We start from the raw sequence: 21,382 nt of genomic DNA, 5'->3' as shown, positions 1-21,382 counted from the left end.
AAAAATTGAGAACGTGTCTGCTATTTTGAAACGATGAATGGTGCATGTATTATCGTTCGAAATTACGCCATACAAGTTTCATTATGCGACCCGATATCACGTGTGCCCCCTCATTATCGCATAATAAGATCACTTTCGTTAAATCGAGACGGCGAAATTATTTCAACTTCGAGACACACGTAGGAGAATTTTCTGTGGTATGTTTGAAATAGTATGCGATAGAGTAATAAATTAATTACATTATGTGCGGCATTTGATAATACAGTTCTATGCAGTTATGAATAGATACAAATTGCTATAAGTTCAAGTGTGATTATTTAAATCATCTTATTTTAATTCCAAGAGAAATGTTAAAAAAGTTAAAACATTTCTATTAAAATATCCCTCTCAGTTTCCCTAGAATCATCCAAGTAACGATGTACTTCTCTTGAATGAGCCATCAATAGAAAGTGAATAAAGCGAAAAAGAGAAGGACGTTCGTCGAAGATTTTCGATTCCGTTCATACACCGGTGAAACTCTGGAGAATTCTCTTTCCTACATCGTGGTTTACGATTGTATTTGTATCGCGTGGTCTGCGAGCTATATTTCAACCGAATGAAAAGAGCAGCACAGCTCGAGGTAGGAGAAAGGCCAGCGAAAAGGAATTCAATCTTTCGTTGAAATTTTCAGACGAAACGCGGTGGGATCGATTCGAATTTTTAATCCATCGAGAATTCGACATTTTCATGGAAATCATAGGTCGAAGGTAAAAAAAAGAAAAGAAAAGATAGGAGTAGACAAAAAAGGAAGAAAATGGAAAAAGGGGCAACGAAAGAGCTTGAATACGCGTATGTTTTTTGAAAGTATGATTCCGGAATTGCCATCGACCCAATCGTTCGTCTTTATAGTTTATTCCGTTGGTTTTATGGTCACGCGAATCGAGCCACGGTTCTTTTTTCTCCTTCCTTTACGTATACAATAAAGCCTGAATAATGCGAATAAGTGGTCGTATGAAGGCTGTAAAAATTTTATTTTTTTCCTTCGGCTTGAAACCTGTATGAAATGGGGTTCGGACGGACAGCTTCTGATAAGGTGTAACGTTTACTGCACACGTTCGCCCTTATTGCCGGGATCAAAATGGAAAACGTGGTCGGCGATCGTCGATTTTCTCACACTTCCGGGAGAACGAGTCAATATCAGGCAAGTGGTTCCTGTAAGTAATTCTCAGTAGCAATATCGATCTACATTAAATTATAGATATTCCGGTTGTTATTATATGCACTAGACTATTATTGTATCTATTAACATTTAGAGAAAAAGTTTTATGTTACAAAAATAATGTAGTATCGTGGGCAGATTGCCTAAGAAACATCGGGTGAACCATAAACAATGTTGCCGACAGGCCAAAAGGGTCTGGAAACTTCAATGGACCGAGCGGCCCATCAATGTGTCGTCGGTCCTTCAGTCGAATAGTTACGCGAAAAAAAAGGCCTACGTGACCATGGCCGCGGACTGTTGCGGAACACGTATGTTCCACGTGGTGGGGCTATGAGAAAAGACAAAGGGATGCTTAAAGGGAAAAAGACGAATTAATGGGCAGTCGTTAGTTGAGAAGTCAGTGTGGTCAGCGTTATCGGAGTGTGTTGTCAGCGTTGTCAAGGAGGATGGTCTGCGTGAAAGAGAGTATTGGAACCGCGGTGACCAGAGTTGTAAATTAACTATTTAGTTGTCTTAGTTATGGCACATTACTGTATTTAGTTCACGTTAAATAACCATCGTTTCCTGTTTAATCCATTGTAAATAGATCTATCGACCAATAAAATTAACATATAGAATAGAAATCATTGGAAACCCCAATTTCTAATATTTCTAAATAAATAAAAAATCCTACAATAGTATATTCATAAAAGTTTTCTATGGTAAATATTCAAATAATTTAGGGAGCTAACGTAGATGCCGGCTTTAATTATTAAAAATATTTAAAAAATCTCTTGAAATTACATTTGCATATAATACCATCCAAATTCACAAACTAGATTTAATTGCGGTTAGAGAAGCAATAATACGAATAATTGTATAACACTATATACTACATATGGAAAATTTCAATAAAACTTTTAAAAGAAACTTCATTAACTTCGTTCCTAACAAATCTTAAGATCAAATTTTCAAACGATTCACATATCCTCTCATAGATTCTCCCCCACTTCAATATGTTTTTAATAAAAATTTAATTTCTATTACAGAACAAACAACACAGATCTGAAACTTTTACACAACGCTATATATATATTCAATAGAAAATCTGAACAAAACTTCGGTTCATATTCCACTCATCAATACTCTTGTCAAACTTGAAGATTGAATTTTCAAACGTTTCATATGTTGTTCTTTGGAGTTCTCTTCGCTTCGATAAATTTTCTATGGTATTAGGACTTGAAGCTAGCACGAGTTGACTTTTCAAAAGCCCTTGGAGCGAATCACAGATAATAGGAAGTCGACCATTAGAAATTAATTTTTGCGCGCTTGGATCCCATGGTCTCGACAACCAGTCTTCCAATTAACACGATTTTCTAAAGAGCGTCAAGAAGCTAATTTGCATCGGCGAATGCGTTTCAAAGGTCGACTTCTTCCAACTTCCCCTTCGATCTTCCGTCAAAGAATCGCGTCTTTTGACGTCGAGCAAATAGTTTACTTTGGTCATTAGCGGTTAAGAGGTAGACTTACATGATCATCGAGTGACTCTGTCGTTCAAATCTTGAAAGTCTGCCAAATCTCCTTTACTCTGGTCGATAAATACGCGAAACTTCTCGAGAGTGCTCATAGAAATTGGGCAAACAGTGTGCCAAAGGTTGTTATAGCGATCGACAAGAGGATTAATGAATTAATTAGAGGCAAGGGTTGTTCAGAATTATCCTGATTTAATGAAGGGATATTAAATATAATGGAAACTGTCGAAGTACTAAAAATAAAATACTTGTAATAGTATGTGGAACAATCGGTTAATTTAGTCAGTGTTTCCTTGTTAAAATGAACGAATTTACGGAAATATTGGAGAATTAAATGATGAAAATACTGATGGATTGCATTCTCCGTAAATGAAGAATCGTTCTTCGAGATATCGTTCCGGAATATAGTTCAAACATTTTCGTCAGTTTAATTAATTGTTCAAGACTACTTCGACTATGCTTAATCACATAAAACACTTTCTTAAAATGCTCAAGGCTTTCATAACAGGTAGACTGCATCTTTTTATGCATTTATGAAAAATTTAAATGCGCTACAATGTGTAGAATATACATAATATGCAAAAATATACAAAACATGCCAGCTAATGTACTTTTTATAACATCTAAAGAATAAAAAAAATCTCTATCTAAGTTTCTGTTAAGAAAATTAAAAATTTAAATAAATATACACGACCTAACAATGAAATTTAATTATATTTATACCAAATTATTATCTCTAACAATAATTTAATTATTTATATAGAATTGATGCAATGCTAATACTGGAAAAAACACTCAGAGAAAGAAGAAACACATTATCCCTTTGGCTAACGCGCAATTCTCCAGAAAACCTCGTTAAGTGAGGAGAATAACAGGATGAGCTGGAAAGTTTTAATTTTTAAAGATCGTGGAGTCGCGTTAGGGCTTTAAAGACGGCAAAATTGCAACTCGTAATCTTCCGTTGTTGACATTCTTCTCCGTTTAATATTCGCCACCGCCTCGTTTTCCACAGAAAAAATCGTCAAATAGAAAGAAAGGGTAAAAGCTGGAATTGATGGTTGTTCGGTAAATCTAAACGATGTTTCCGCAGTTGCCTGACCTCCACGGTTCGGCGTGACATCTTCATATTCCATTTCCGATAAACTCCAGTTGAAAAACGTAAATGAGTTCGAACGATATTTCGTTGCGTCATCGGAGTGATCACATTATACTAAGTGCATGGTTCTGAAAGCAAAGAGAAAGATTGTTTTCCATGCTCTACTCCTCTGCATAATCGTACGAATTGATACTTACGCGGTATGGCGGCCAATATTCTTTGAGAAAACGCTAGAAGGTTTTAGGTAGTAGGAAATTATAGGTTTTCACAACTTTTTAGATTTTATTCGAGTTACGTTGCTTTATGAGAAATTGAATTAATTTTTCTACGATGGACGTATTTACAACGTATTATGCTTTTATAGATTTTTGATTGACCAAAATGATGAATGTATTCTTTTCGAGAAAACGGTTTCAAATTTTAAAACATTATATTTTCTTTATAAAAGAATTCCAGAAAATGTCATTTTATCGTTAATGATTAGTAGAAAGTAATTTTTTTAACAAACTTTAGTTTTCTAACAGAGACGACTATTTCAGACTTGGAATAATAAATCTTCTGGTTTATTACTTCATGTTATTATAACAATGTTAATTAACATATTTCAAACAGGCTACGTAAAAATATATCTTTTCCATGTTATCATTTAATTAACTGCTGGTCACATAAAAATGTATCTTCTCTCTACTGATACTACATATATATTTTTTTTTAGTCATAATAATTTTTTTTAAATAATTTTAAATCAAAATAAAAGAATTTTATTGAAGATGAAAATTATGTACTCTCTAAATGTAAATGATGGTTAAATGATAATAGGCGAAACAAATATTTTTACGTGGCAAGAGTGAAATATATTGATTTGACATGATTAATGATTTGGATGAGTGAAAGAAACTATTTTATGATATTGAAGACTCACTGGAAAAAGATCTTACTGGAAACGCCATCAAGAGTGAGATCATTGATCGAATAAAAAGAGCAATTTTATTTAGTTTCTTCAGCACCATATAAGGATCACGCACAATAGCTGCTTTCCAGAGCAATGGAAACGTGAAATACGAAATCCTTGTACGACTTTCCTGACCATTGGATAGCACGGTACGAATTTCTATTGTGACTTTATCGATAAGTTATCGTCTGTAGTGTGTATTGAGACGAAAAGGAAATTATATGATTTAACGAACCCCTTAACTCTATATTTTTACAAAAAATTTTGAAATGATTTACTTTGTCAAACAAAGAGAATCTACAGCATTTTCTTTTTTCTAATAAAAAATGGGATTTATTTTCTTTACTAGTCTAAGGAAAATTAAGATAAATTAATGACAAAATTGGAAAATTAATAAAATGAAATTTGAATTTTTTTAATTTAACACAATCATTATACTTTAACAGATATCCAATAAATACTCGATAATAATATACATTGTATAATTTACTCCGCTCAGAATCGAAAATCGAATGCAGTTATAAACCCTCTTGCGATGTTCGTTCTACGTTACAGTTAATTGCACGGAAACACAATAGGATTTTGCAAGCGACTGCAAAACCTGGCATTCCGTTTCGTCCTGCTAATCTCTGTTGCGCAAACTAACGTACAAATTAATCCTTGTAACAGGACAACCACACAAATTTCACATTTTCCATCTAAAATAAACGATGTCATTTTGCAAAACTAAAATAACCTTCGAGTTAGAAAACATCGTTTCAGAATGTTTCGTTGAAGAAGTAGAAGTTACCTTAAGAAATTAAATTTTTCTAATTCTTACGGAAGTAATCAAAATATTGGGGTTATCTAGCAAGCATGTAAGAAAAACTTTCAACTTCATTATATAAAACTTTTACACAATTTTTGACGTGAAAATACCAAAACATAGGAATTGGATGCAGTTTTGTAATATTCCCCTTAAAATAAAAGCCTTGTTAAAAGAAATACGGAAATATGGAAATCTAGAAAACAACACTAGAGTTAGATTAAAATCTACGTTGAGATATATGATATATTTTTCACGATTTATTCTGTTTCGAAAATCTGCGCAAAAATGAGAATCCTTTCGATAACGCTATTACTTTCTTTTTAAAATGGCAGTCATTAATTCTTTGGTCGAAATGAAGTGAAAATGAAACGACTAAAAGTGTAATTTCCGTTTCATCCGAACCACGAAGAAAATCGAGGAAGACTAAAAAGCGGTCGGTTAGGTGTCGAAAGTGGAAAACGCAGGAGACATGGCTCGTTTTCCGTGGAAATCCACTGGTAATCGTGAGTCTCGTCGCGGGCGAAACAGAGCGGAGTCAGGTCGAATAAGCGGACGAAAGAGGCGTGAGGAGATGGCCGCCATTTAAAATCCACGTTCGAAAAGATAATGGCAACTGACCTGAAAACGACACTCGGCTATTTCGTCGAGTGTGCCAGCGACCGACTTATTCGAGAGGGAAGAGGAAATGCGGTTTCAAATGTCGCTCTTTCCGCAACACGACGAAACGAATGATAATGTACAAAAACGGTTAACGGTGTATTGTACAGAGATAGAAATTTGTTTTGTTGACTTTTGAAGACGTTAATTTACAAAGAATTTTAAGAATATAAAGAAATCTTTTCTAAGAATGGTTAATTGGAAGATAAAGTAGTTCTACTGTCTGTAGATAATGAAAGAATTAATCCCAAATTGGGTGGACAAATTGGATCATCAGTGAACCAAGCGAAATTTCACCCTTTAATTTCTTTCTTCTTTCTTACTGCTATTGAAAAAGCATCTGGTATTTGGTTCAACAGGCGATTGAATGTAACAAAGACATTGATAACAGTACTTAAAAAATATTATTGATCTTTTAATTTCTTTCCTTCGAATTCCTATTGTCATGGAAAAATGTTTCTAATATCTGGCTCAAGGGTTGCTTGTATGATATAATAGAAATATAAGAGAGACTAAAGCTGCACTCTTAACTTTACTTATTATTTTGCAACATTATTTCTGCATTTTTATGGTAAACAAAGGGCTAAGAATGTAAGCGAATGTAGGACATGCTGCGAATTGTTCAAGAATTGAAAACATTCCAATCGAGTGATCTTTAAGACTTTCAAAGTAGTTATTATGCACTTCCGTAAACAAGGTGATCAAGACCTGAGCTGATTTAAAAACAGGAGCGGCGATATAAAAGAGGAACAAGTTAACTAGAAATAATCATGCTCTTCTGTCGAATTCTTGATATTCTTTTATATTTCGAGTCTATCTTTCAGTTATCAGCACTATTTGTCATCAAATATTTTAGAAGATACGTTCCATCTACCGCAACAATCTTTCAGAATTTTATACCAGTTTACTTGGAGTATAATGAATCTTAAGCAAAGGTCTTTAACAAAATTATTCAAAGAATTAATGAACGAAATTGTATAAGCATCCACAGTTTATTACATTTAAATAATAACGAGAATACATTTATATGACGTAAAAGATACATCATTGGTTAAACTGCGGATGAACACTACATAAAATACACAGTGTGCCACCAGTTTCAAACGCGTTAACCTAAACCTACTTCTAACGAAACCGATCCAAGAAATCCTCGACTCTCCAAACAGAGCGATGATCGAAGAAAAAACGAAGAAAGAGAAAGGTTGAAAGTATCGTACAGACGCAACATAGTAAGTAAATACACGACTCGACTAAAGCCTGATCCGAAATCCTAACGATGAAAAGGTTTCGGTGGAAATCTTTTTCGGAGGCGTAGCAAGGGCACGAAAGCTTACAGACCTAAGCAGAAGTTACGAGGGTTGAGCCGCGTGCAAGGGTTAACTCGGCAAAGTGGATACGGTTTACGATTCCTTCCGGCTCGATTTCTCGTTCACCGGAAAGAGATCCTGGTGCTACGGCAATCGTCTGCGTCCTCCTACGGATTAGAAATCAGAATTTCGCAAGAAACCGATAAATATAAGATGACACATAAAGTTTCGCGGGAGGGACGGTTGCGAGTTGTAACTTTCAAAGATCGGATCACGGGTTATCCGATTCGTAATGTTTTACGACGATCCGATACTTTTGAAGTTACTGCTCCGCGAAGTTTCTCCGATATCGGAAGATGGATGTGGAAATTATTTCAGACATATTTCGGAGCAAGGCGGAACCTAATATGCAGTGTGTCACATTTGATTTTCACCTTAAATGTCTCTCATCGCTTACATATTCAGTGTCCAGTATGGATCTTTTTCATATTAAATGCTCAATGGTTTTGGATAATTTTTAAGTAAAGAAGTGGATAGTCTTTTTATTGTGCAAGGTTGATTTGCAAATAAAGTATTAGATACTAATAATTTTAAATAGAACACTTAAAAAGAAATTACAGTAGAATAGTTTTATATTTTGAGAGATATTATAAAACATAAGAATGTTTGAAAATTATGTTCCGAAATGTTCCGAAAAGATTCTTTCGTTTTATAAGGAAATAATGGATGCACAACATTTTCCGTTTTATATTATTTTATCGAATTATGTATGATCCATTTTGTTCTATCAAGATAAAGATTACAACGTTCGACAGATTAGGTTTCATATTTGTATAAAGATGCGTTGTAGTAAAAGACGTGTCTGTAAAAGAAAGACATTTTTCGGACAATCTAATACATGTTTGTGAAGAATTAATATCTAAAGTAATATCAATAATTGAAAGTAAGTAAAAGATAAACTTTATTCTTAATGTATAAAGTTTCATTCCTTACGTAAAATATTTAATTTTCTTTAATCAACTTCAGCTTGTTTAATATCGGCATATATAGAAATAGAATATCCGTTCTTAATAAATATTACTAGTAGTTATCCACTTAATGTCTTCGAATCTGTGGTCAGAGGTCCAATTACCCGTGAAAGAGTAAAGAGCTAAAGTACAACTTTCAGTCGATGATGTGACGTACAAGCATAATTTAAAGTTGGTAAAATCAAACATTAATTAGTAAGTTATGGGAAGTAATAATATAGAACATTCGATATACGAAGCTTCCTAACGCTGATGATGAAAGCCATGCGTCGATCGTAGTTTAGATCCTACTTTAACATAAAGTTTCGCTATGCTAACGTGGTTTTAGTTAACCACCGACTTATCTTCATCGCACGAATAATAATCATCTATACCATATTGTATGCACAGAAGATGGTAAAGATGAGTCCACACATCGTAAATGCGATAACATAAAGTTACCTATTTATAAACGTTAAGTGCAGTAAATGCAAATGAATAACAAAATAAAAAAATATGAAAAGAGGAAGAAATAGAGGGGTTACATAACTACATAATTACTATTACATAATTACTCTATTCTTATATGTAAACATTATTGCTATATTTCTATCTATATTTTATTGTTTCTATTAACTTTTATCTATTTCTGTTAATCTCAATTAATTTGTAGCGCTATAACATTATTTTTCCCATGTTTATTTAATTAGTAACTCGTTTTTATCATTTTCACAGCGCTAATTCTTGCATATTTACTTATTTTTACTGATTTCGATCATTTATTTATTCGATTCAATTATTTATTATTAATTTATCAACCTCAATCAATTTTCATCAATCTTTATTATTTTAAGATACTGTTACATGTGAAAAAATTAGAGCTATTATTTCTCTAATAGATCAAATAACAGGAGATACGGAAAATTCGATTTGATTTCTTAATTATCACAAGAGGTTCGTTCCTTCTTCAAATCGTTCAACGACTGAATTATTTAAAAAGTTGCCTTCTAGACACATACCTGCAGCGATTGCGGCCAGATACAAGTCTGATTCGTTTGTCTGTCCCCAATGTACATGGATGGATCAGAGGAGCTACACCTATCGGTTCCATTTGCTCCTGCTCTACCATATTGAGCTAGAACGACAGAGATGGTGGTACCTAGTGGACACTTCAGTGTCATCGACTCCTCGTCACAAGCTGCGCGCTGATAGGTCTTCAGGGTGCCTAATAACAAGGCTGTTACGTTAAACAACATGTATGTGCAATGTAAGATGCGATGTAAGATGCAACAATGAAGATTATTTAACGAGGAAAGAGAATTGTTGCAAGTACACGAGAAGATTAATTAATGAAATTATAAAAGAAATTGTCGATGAAATTTTTCAGCCAAAAAATCAAAATAAAATAATTTATTCGGTCAATTAGGAAATCGTGTGATTTGTATGGGATTGAAAAGATATTTCAATCATCGATGACAATGAAATGTAAGATAATAATAAATGTGAGGCACAGAATATTCAAATATGAAAAGATATAAAACAAGAGATGAAAGAGTTGCGCGAACAGATATACAAACGAAAAAAAGGACGAAAGGGAAGTGAAATACATAGAAACGATCGGAAGGAAGGAACCATCGACGGCGTGGATCGATTGATGACCCGTTACAGTGTCGCCGCAATGGTGATTAGTTCCGGGAGATTGGCGGTAATTAACGAGTGGATAAATCGAGGATTGGTTGAACGGCGATGTATCGATGACACCCGCGAAAGCAGTGTCGTTTCGTTTACACGCGAAATACAAGCCAGTCGGGATGAACAACGGACCACATTTGTGAAGTTCAACGGCAAGTTTGCGCACGGAACCGCAGACGTTACCGCGTTTCAGTCAAACCGATTGGTATCATGATCGATATCGAGAAGAACGACAGAGCGAACCATTTATAAAGTTGTTAATTTAGTTCCATTTTTTTAAATAATTTTTTTTTAAGAGAATCGTATGTTGATGATGTTGATAAAAGTTTCATCATTAAATAAGTATGATAATAGAAATATTATAGAGAAACGAATAGCGTTATACAGAACGTGGAGATTGTTAGTACAACAATTGCGCAGAGAGAATGCATAGTGGTTATACAGAAACAATGGCGTTAGTAGGCGTAGTAAATAGTGATAGATTGTGTGGGTCCGAAGTTGAAGCGAAATAATGAATGAAATTTATAATAATATAAAACGAATTTGATTTTTTCATAGCAAAAATAATGAAACGCGAGATAGAAAAAGTTTATATTATAAAGATAGCGAAGTAGACGCAAGTATAGGAAATCGCAATTATAAAACCAAAGCAACAACATTCAAAAAATGAAGAAAACATAATGTTTGAAACATTATCGCAATAAAAGACATTGTTTTAATAAAAATAAAGACATCAATTGCAGAATATAGGATATAAATTAAGCAGGATATAAGAAATGTTTCGTAGTTAAAAGCGTTCAGGGATACATTACGCGGAGCAATTAAGTCGTTGACCCAACAAGATGTTCAACAAAATGTTAGTGTATCAGTACAGTCACCGTGAACGTGGTTTGTTAGCATGCCAATGTGGTTACCATCAGCATGATTTATTAACGTGTCATTGTTGTCACCGTCACCACGATGTACCAGGCATTGTGGTCACCATCGGTACGATACACCGCAACGTTATCGTGGTTACCATCACCAGAGTTAATCAGTGTGTCGTTGTTACCATGCGAATTGTTACAGTGTCGTTGTTCCAACCGCCACCATCGCCATCACCAAAGTCGTCGTAAATGACCAATAAAATGGAGCAGTCCGAAGGAAAGCATGAAAAAAGAAATAAGAAAATTTCTGTTAGCTACACATCATTATGTATAATACTTGTAAAATGTAATGAAATTAATTGTTCATTATAAAGAGATAATAAAATATTACGGTAAAATACAAATATATGTATTTCCTACTGCATTTTTTATTGTTATGAAAAACTAATAAGTAATTCTAGAAATAAGGGTGGCAGAAATGTTTTTAAAATTCTTTATCAATTTTGCGACAGTGTATGATATTCGTTACTTTTATAATAAGAGAAGTTGTATATTGTATATTTTTTTATCATTTGTGTATCTGTATCCGTCTCTTTATTTTCAATATAATATGACTGATATAAAAATCATTTTTGGTACGTTTTTAATAAAATCAAACAATTCATATAAAGATAATAATCATCGGTCCAATAACACATCATTAAAATTACAGGTGCGTATCTTAGTTAATTCTCTTATTACTTTAGAAAACACAGTTTTTTTTAACAGAATCATTATTCACAATGAAAACACCACGGATATAAAAGATTAATACAGTTCAATTTCACTCTCGTATTATAAAAACAAATGAAACACGCGTCATATACCATTGAAACCGCATGTAGGCACAACTTTCGGGATAATAAACTTCCTCCTAATTGAGCATCAGTGAGTTGGAAATGCAAGGAAAATTTCTGATTGCTTGCGGAATTCTCGCGCAAACCACATGAAAGGGACGAACAGACGTGCGAAATTTCTCAGCTTTTCAACCATGTAGGACGGGAACCGATAGATCGATGTCGAAGCAGTAGACCCGATAATTCAGGTGGGACTAGACGAGTGCTCTTCGAGGAACATCCACCTCTACGCTTCGAACCCTCTTGTTACCGATCGTTGCTTCGCAAAACGTTGGCAAAGTTGTGGTGAAACGTGGCCTGAAGGCTATCGTTCGTTCTACACCGGTAATTTCGTTTATGTGGGAGAAAGGTAAATTTCATTGCCGTCGAACATCTAATTGCATCGACGCATCGTCAGAATAAAGTACCTGATCCTCGTTTCTCTTTGCTTTATACCAATGTGATCGAAACGTATCGCTATGGAGGTTAACCCGATTGCGATGGTATTTTCAGGATGAATAAGGATTGTTCGGTTTAGAAAGGAGTGAATGGTTAAATGGTTAGAAAGATTATTGGGAAATAGTTTCTAGACGTAACAATAAGATTATAGAGATCGCTTAATTAGAAATTTGTCCCATCCTTAAATTATTGGTGTTTCGAAGAAACTTTTTTAATTTTATGAGTTGAAAAGGCTAGTACAAAGACACTATCAAGTTTTATAATCTAAATTTTTGAATTGGGATATTTAACAATTTTAATATTTAGATCTGAACTTTGAATTTTAATCTTTAAATTTGAATATTGAAATTTACAATAAATCTGCATTTTTTTATGTTTAGAGTTTTTAATTTGCAGCATTAAACAGTTTGAATTTACCTTCCTAATTAACTGAATAAATTGTTTTACAGATTATTCTGAAGCATCGTTTCCCAGATCTTATTAAGATTCCCATTGTACAATAACTTATCCCTTCATCCTCCAAATCGAAAAATTAAAAAGCCTAAAATTCCATTCCCTACATCATATTTACTAAACTCCCTAAACCAAAATATCGGAAAGTACAACAGTTCCAATCACATGTCGTTGCATTTCACTGTAAACCATCTACGATGCCTGAAACTACGAACCAAAGATCCCCGATGCTTCGAAGCTTTCCACTATTGCCCGTTATGTCTTTAATACACGTTGTAAAGCTCACGGGCGGAGATTACCAACGCGTAATTATACGAAGCACGATCGTACGTCTCAGAAACTCATGACAGCGGCTTTTTTGTCCGGAATCTCGTGAACGTTTCAATCCTTGCCGGGCTTCACCTCGAGTTTCAGCAGTGCTGTAACGCCTTTATGAGGCTATTTCTCAAACTTGCAATATCGTGCCGCCCGTTCTTCCGTCTCATTAACTCCACACGCTCTTACAAGTGTGCCAGAAGGAAAAAGATCGACCCCCATGGAAGATATCCTCGCCACATTCGCGGCGATCACGAGACGCAGACGAGTGTGGCTCGCTCCTGAAATCGCTTTTCACGGCGATCCGACAACCACCAGTGTAATCGCGATCCATCTTTCGATATCTCGAGGATTTACCTTCAAATACCTTAGATCGTCTCACCAATTGATGAGGAATATTTTTTTCGAAAAGCTTCTAATTTTTTATTTTATCTATGTCGTATTTTTTATGAACGAAGTTGTTCTGATTTTAATAAAGAGTCATTTGAAACAAGTGCTTTGATACGCTGCTGAATGTTTTAAAAATATTGTTTCACCTATTGTATTATTTGATTATGTTAGCATAAATAGGAAATAGATTTTAAAACTCGATAAATTTTTGCTCGTATGCCATTTTTAATTTGCAATTCTTTCACTAGTGCGTTTCCGAGATTTTGACGAATCTCTTAAAATATAATTACCGTTAAGTTACATGATATGCACCAAACACTTATGTGTACATTTTCTTTGAAGACATTAAACATATAGAACAAGAAACTTATTCCATTTTAACTATGTTTTACAAACACTTTATTGTGGAAACTTTTTTTCTTATAGAAAGTGGATTATGAATTTTTTCATACGAAAATATTTTTTACTTTTCCTGTAATCTTCTTTGTTCTACGCACGATTTCTGTTTCAAGTAAGTACTTCTTTTGTTTTTTAATATCACGTATCCATTTGACGACAGCTTTTAGACACTACCTACCGGGTCAGCTTGCTACTTTCATATTTTCGAGAACTTTAAACAACCGTAACCACAAAGGAATTCATCCTTCTTTTTTCTAGTGCTCTTCTAAACCATTCATTTATCGCGGAATATCTCTTTCTGCATTCTTCCTATGTTACAAACCATAAAACCATAAAAACAAAGAATAATAAACAATATACTTATGTACGTATACTTTGTATTACGATGTTCTCTGTTTTAAAGATTTTAATATCTGAATTTTGCGTTTCTCGTGATTTTACCTTCTAAGTAACATGAAACCATGTTACTTCGTACATTTTAGTTGTATGCGTAGAAAAGCAAAAAAACAAAGTTCAAATGTTCAAACTTTGAAATTTATTACATTGAAATTTGTTATTTAATATGTGAATTTTTTAAAATTACTTAGAATTTTCTAAATACTTACAAAATTTCCTAAATATATTTCTACACTTTGAAAAAACTTTATTTCTTTTGTTCATCGTTCATTTGGAAAAAAATTATTTGTGCAATAAATATATTTGTTTGTATAATTTGATACATTGCACGGGTTCAATTCACAAATCGAGTGAAGATTGTAGTCAGCAATTGATTGCAATAAATTGGAACAAATTTTCTAATTTCCGGCTTTATAGCAATTATGCATGTCGTTTGATGTGATAAATATTACAACGAAAATTTCAGAAGTACTGCGACATGGAACCGATATCTACTAGACATATTGAAAATCAATGAAAAAGGGAGACGAGTAACAAAAGATATAGATGGGAGGTCGTATCAAGCAACAAAAAGCATCGACAAAGAATTAAATTCTCTTTGAAATGGTCATTATTTTATACTGTCGATACGGCGTGTACCTGGTCCTAGTATAAATTTCTACGATATGAAATTTGCCCTCTCTCATGCATGCGCGTAAATTTTTTTCCGAATCAACTTGTAATGCTTTTAATTCCAGGCTTCTATTTCGTTCGATGCTTGAAAATTAATGATTCTGCTTGGTCTCATCCTCGAAACTGCCCGCTACATTTTTCCTCTTTGATGTCCGGCTTTTTTATTCATTTTCCATCGTAAAGTTACGTCAAAAAGCTCAAAGAGACTTGGAATCGAAAGTACCCAAGAGTTAATTAGTGTTTTAATTTTAATAGCGACTTAATATCTACAAATTTGATTAAATTTATTTTGCGATAAAACATGATTTAATTAACAGATTTTTTTAAATTGCACGGCCACTTTAATGTTGTAATTACAAATATTACTGCTTTCATGTGAAAGGAACTTATCGTTAAATATGACATCTATTAAAATTATATAAAGTTACATTGTAAGCTACTTTATAAGAAAAAAACTTAAATTTTTGTTATCATAAAATCACATGTAACGTTACAGAAACATAAATACTTGAAGCTTAATTGTACGTAATCTCAACTACAAATATACCTACAAATGTCTCACATAACTTTAACCACAAACATTCCACATAACTTCAACTACAAATATCAATTAAAGTTCAGTATTGCCAACATCACATCACACAGCTACACAGACATTTTAAAATCTCTTTCCATTTCTCACGCTCGCAATTAAATTCCCAATCCTGCACTAAAGCATACGGATATCACATTATAATCTCCCGTTGCAAATATTTGAACACTTTTATGAATCGTACAGAGCTGTACTCGATTAATCTCCGATCAAAATGCGCTCGCATGCAATCAATGGGATCGATCGCCGTTCCACGCGCTTATTCGTCAGAATTCCAGTGTGCTCTTGAACGAACGACCCACAAACGTGGCCAAAAATATTTTACATCTTGCAGCCATTGTGATACATTATCCGAAAGGGTTGTATGCTACAGCTACTAATGTAACACAGCCTGGAACAATCGTGCATACGATATTCGAATCACGTGTCCGACGTTAAAGTAGCAACCGAAAAGGTTTCACGTGTCTTCGGGATAACTTGACTTTCGAGCTAAGCTTTTTATACTCCTTTCGACTCGTGCGGAAATTAATATGATATCTAGTAGAATTTGCGATGGTTTCCCTGCATTGTCCGCATTTGTGAATTCCTATGAAATTTCTTGGAAATGGTGCTTTTAAAAGTAGGAGAAGTTGGGGTAAAAGAAATCGGACTAGAAGTTTGATAAAGAGTAGTTTTATACAATTCGCTGACGGCGAAGAGGATACTCTTGAGCCACGTTTTTGAGTTAATTCAACAGAAAGTTTTTGAGATGATTGTAGTGCTTAAAATTGTGGTTGGTTTTTGAATAGTGTGGTTATTATTGGCTAGTAGATTGGAAAAGTTTGAATTTGTTCTTCGAATAGGTTTTCTTTCTCCTTCTCAGGGAACAAGGAAATCAATTTAATTGGTTTTTGGAAACGGAAAAAATATTTGTAAAACACAGTATAAGATGGTTTATATTATTTTTAGGAATTTTTCATAAAGATTTTTGATGAAAATTCTTGTAGTATCGTGGACGAAAGGCCTAAGAAATATCGGGCGAACTATGAACAATGTCGCGAGAGCCGAGGCGCCGTCGGGCCCATCGATGTGTCATCGGTCTTTTCAAGTGCATAGTTTCGTGGAAAAGACCTACGTGACCCTGGCCACGAGCGCCTGCAGAACACGTGTGCGGTGGGCCTAGGAAAAAGGCAACAGAATGCGGCAACGGCCAGAGAGTTAGTCGAAAAGCAGAGTGCGAGTCGAAAAGCAGAGTGCGAGTCGAGAAGCAGAGTGCGAGCTGAGCGGAGACAGAGGTTGCGAGTGGCGTTGCCGAGAGAGTGTGGATTGCGCTGTTTTCTGTACGTTTGGCGTGAATAGTTCAGGTTGAACAACAATCGTCTTTTTCTGTCTGATTAACATCTCTATTGTCCACTCTTTGTAAACACATTATATCACGATATTACATTCTTAACGAAGAATATTTACCTTTATTAATATATAGCATAATTTATCAAAAATTAAAAGATTCGGTTATCATTGTTTTGTAAATTTCATCCAAATTTCCTCCTGCTTCTTAATGCAACTACAATACAAGAGATAAATAGCTCATTGCACAAAAGCAACAGAGGCAATCAAGTTACAATGATCACCACTAGGTTGATTTATTACACCAATAAATTCTAGTCTCTTTTATGTGAATATCATTCGTATGAATTAAAGTTTGGAAACTAAGCTTTAGCCTCTTTCAGAATGAACTCCGGCCAAATTGTGTGAACGATAAACCAATATCAACGTGAACTGCCGCATCCGAATTGGATATTTGCGACATGAATACAGTCTTTGTTTGGTAAAAACAAGGAAACCGCACGAAATCATCGTATCTTTATGCCTTTGACTCGGTACCAATCCTGGTTCATTTATAAAATACTCTTATTAGCTTTGAAGCACGTTTGCGCAATGATAAGCGAAAATGTGGCCACAACTTTCAATACCACAATGAAAACGATATATCGCGTATATTTGTTGTATTTATGTTACAAAACGTAGTGAATCGATATTACCCAGTAAAAGTTGAGTTTCGAATGAACCACGCTGTAAAACATGCTTGTACAATAGTTAACATGTGAAAACACTGCTCGATATCAAATTACGTTCAGCCATCGAGGAATTTTTGTTAAATACGCTCAACAAATTGTAATTTCAGAGAAAGAATAAAAGAGTGAAAACATTCTTTTGACAAAAGCATAAAATTCGAGTATGGAGAAGTATTGGAATTATCGACAATAGAAGAATATCATTACGTAAAATATCAATTTTAGCTCCATTTCTGTAAAAGTTGTCTAATACTTGACTATTGACTACACGAGAGTATAGGAATATTGATTATCCTAGCCGAATATAACCTTATCTGCTATTCCAAATACGGCAGAACCTTCATTTCTATTATCTAAACGTTCTATTATCCAAATATTATATGTCTTTCGTAATTTCAGTATTATATCGCTATTATTTGCGTTAGTACCTTACATCACACCACATCACAAACATAGGATATTAGCTATTGAAACGAAATAGGAAATACGTAATTTAGAAGGTAGAACAATTTTTTAACATCGAACCAATTATATTATAAAAAAGAAAAGGCCATTTGAATGACTAGAAACAGGAATTGGATGTAATTCTAACTTTTAATTAATTTAATTTTTAAGTTTTAAATGAAGTTGATTTCACTAAGTGGGCATCACATGTTAAAAGCCTAACTGCAGCAATTTTATTCGATTTACAATATAAATTCTAATTTATCATCCTCGATGTAAATTATTGTTTCATTTAAAAATACTTCAAGTTCAGAGCTTCGAACCGTCAATCACAAGGTAATAACAAGAAGAAGAAGAGAAACACTAACGGTAGAACGAGAATCAGCGAACGAAACAACCGAAACGTCGGCTTCGAACGCGGAACAGAACCACCCTTGTAGCGGGGGTGGTCTGTATTTCTGTTCTCGTTCAACCATAAAGCTGTCCCGAAAGATGTAAATACATAGGGTGGTACATTTATCGCGAGCGTATTTTCCGGCTGCACCGCGATTTCAACCTCCTGCTGGCTGACCTCTTATTTCAAGTGCATCCTGTCCACGTTTTCATGGCGCGGGTCAAGCTGTGAAACAGCTCCGAATTTCTGCTCTGCCACACCGCAGAAAACAACGGAAACAGGAACGTGGAGGAAAGAGATAGAGAGAGATGTTAAATTTCAGCGTTGTTTATTCAGCCGAGACCGTGCTCCTCTTGGAAAACGGGTTGCAATACGCTTTTGGGGGTTGCTATGGCTTCCCCGGTTTCTGTTGATAAGTAGGCAAGACAAATTGGTAGTTTATATGTTGTACATATTGTTGCGTGGACGCTGGTGGCCTTGCTCCATAATTATTATCGAACTACTAATTTTTATGCAAATTCATATTGAGAAAATAATTTTAAAAACGCAGCCTCGGTAGAAAATTGTGTTACTCATCAAGTGTTATACAATATCGAATTCCATTTGTATTATTTGTACTACAATTCCATATTTTAAGGTCGAATTTCATTTATACAAATTCTTAAAAATTCTTTCTGTAATTAAATAAGTCCAGATTATAAACATACAATTTTTCTCGATATTCGTTGTATTCGTCTATTGTATAGCTTATAATAATTAAAGATTCTGAAAGAGAATCCGGTTAAGAAAGTTTTATATTGAAACCTCGATGCTTTTAATTGTATCTTGCGTTCTAAATATGTATATACGTTTCGTACAGTTCTTTCGAATTAATAGCAAACATGTATTTGTAAAGATTCTTATCAGGTATAGATAATGAATATTTCTAAAACGGAGCACATTTCCAGAGAACTAATTTAAAAAATTTTATTCTTATAAATTTGAGCTGTGTCACAACATTCCCCAAACCTAAAAAGCCTAAAAAAGTTGATCTAATAATTCACAATAATCATATTAATTTAAATTATGTATTTTTTAACCACAATATTTGTTACATCACACGAATGGGACGATAACTAAAATCTATTAGTTAATCGCCGAACAAAAGACTGTTGAGGACACTATAACGAAGCGCTGCAACGAACCATTACCTTATCAAAAGCATATAATTACACAGGTTTAATTAAAATGTCGCGTCACGTCAAATATTCCTCGCTTTTCAGCCAATTTCAGTATCACTTTTCTATGAAAAATATTCGACGTTAATTGACAGAACGACAACTTGTTCAATGCAGGTACAGGTAAAAAAGCTAACAGCTTTAAAGTAACAAAAAAAAGTGTAGAAAAGACTAACCCAAAGCAATCAGTAAGTAAAACATAATGAGCGAAAGTTAACAGAACTATCTAATTAGAGGTTGTTGATAAAAAGCTGAAATGAGTGGAATTTCTTTCGATTTCAACAGGTTCCGATCTGATTTCGCGATAGAGAAATGAAAAAAGAAATTTTCTTTGAGATTTGCATACGATTAATCAAATGATGCCAAAGTTAACCCCAAGTTAATTTGTCCGCCGGTTAATCCGAGCTTTAAAGGGTACTCGAAACGAAAGCTTACCGCCGGCTTAGCACAACATCCCTCCGATCGAAGGGACACCAGACGGTGGTGTAAACGTCTATAAACGTTGCGACGCTACTTAAGCGTATACAATGAAATTGAAATGTATCGAAGGTAAATCTAATGGGAATTGGCATAATTGCTAGAAGAGTTGTTTTCTGGTTGTTTATTAATTTTATCAGTTTTTAATAGAAAATTTTGAATTAATGGAAGTTAAGATTAGGAAAATTTTAATGAAGGTAAATTTTGATGAAGGATGACGATAAAATTTTTTGGTTATTTATAGATTTTAGTGGACTATTTTTTTTCTTTGTTAGATTTTCGTGGTAAATTTTGAGTTAAAGAAGGCTAAAATTATGAAATATTTAAGAAAGTATAAAAATGTTATTAGGTATTCTTTATCTTGCTAATTTCATTATAAAATTGTAATTAACGAACAACAGAAAATATATTGAATTTTAAGAAAAAATCTTCAAAATTTCTTCAAGGATCGAAAATCAGAAACATTGAAAGCAAAAATATTACGAACCTCCCATGATAAACGAAACTCATTTTAAACAGGAGAATAACGCTGCATATAATAATAATGCATTAAAAGCGTACATAAATTAAAAATTAATTTTCGTCCAACTTCAATCTCAGCTGTAAACGACAATTTGAAGCGTTTCGTTCATTCTTGCATTTTTAATGTCATATTTAATGATAGCGTTAATTAAAATCATTGACAGCAATGTCATCTGTTACGTTGACGAGATTTTCAAGAACCATCTCAATTTAAAATTTGGAATTTTAATTTGTATACTGTGTAATGTATCCATGTAATATGTCATAGAATAAAAAGTAACAATGTTGCGGAATTAAATTCAAAACAAAAGTTGTGTGTTACTATCGGTAACACAAATTCTGCTAAAAAGATCATGAAGTATGTGGCGGATCGGTATCAACAGAGGACGCCGACAGGTCGAGGCATCAACACGGCGCAACACCTCCCGGGCGATCCGCGGGTACCAACCGCCAACACTAGAGGGCTACGACGACAACGAGTCTGTCTGTCTAACTCGCTAGCGGTCGAATATACGAGCGATTGATATAAATACCGCACCTAGCGAGACTCCCTCTACGTCTAAGGCAGGGACTACCGGGCATAGCCTTACTGACGAGTCCACCGGTAGTCCCGGGACGAAACGCACGAC

General features: G+C 34.2%; 2 protein-coding genes across 7 annotated transcripts in view; one reads left to right on the top strand and one right to left on the bottom strand.

Annotated features, from left to right (window-relative positions):
* The window catches only part of LOC126869325 (protein eva-1), a 324,775-nt gene that overhangs the window by 113,459 nt on the left and 189,934 nt on the right, over positions 1–21,382 (bottom strand). For 3 of the 4 annotated variants that reach the window (XM_050625710.1, XM_050625713.1, XM_050625712.1), the window contains exon 3: positions 9,556–9,773. In XM_050625710.1, coding sequence (XP_050481667.1) covers positions 9,556–9,773 — 218 coding nt within the window. The remainder of the gene's footprint in view (positions 1–9,555; positions 9,774–21,382) is intronic. The other variant, XM_050625711.1, reaches the window with a different exon arrangement.
* The window catches only part of LOC126869322 (uncharacterized), a 173,033-nt gene that overhangs the window by 66,100 nt on the left and 85,551 nt on the right, over positions 1–21,382 (top strand). The gene's annotated exons all lie outside the window — the stretch shown is intronic.

The sequence above is a fragment of the Bombus huntii genome, chromosome 9, assembly GCF_024542735.1.
Source record: "Bombus huntii isolate Logan2020A chromosome 9, iyBomHunt1.1, whole genome shotgun sequence".
NCBI lineage: Eukaryota > Metazoa > Arthropoda > Insecta > Hymenoptera > Apidae > Bombus > Bombus huntii.
This window is presented reverse-complemented; position numbering and strand designations above follow the sequence as displayed.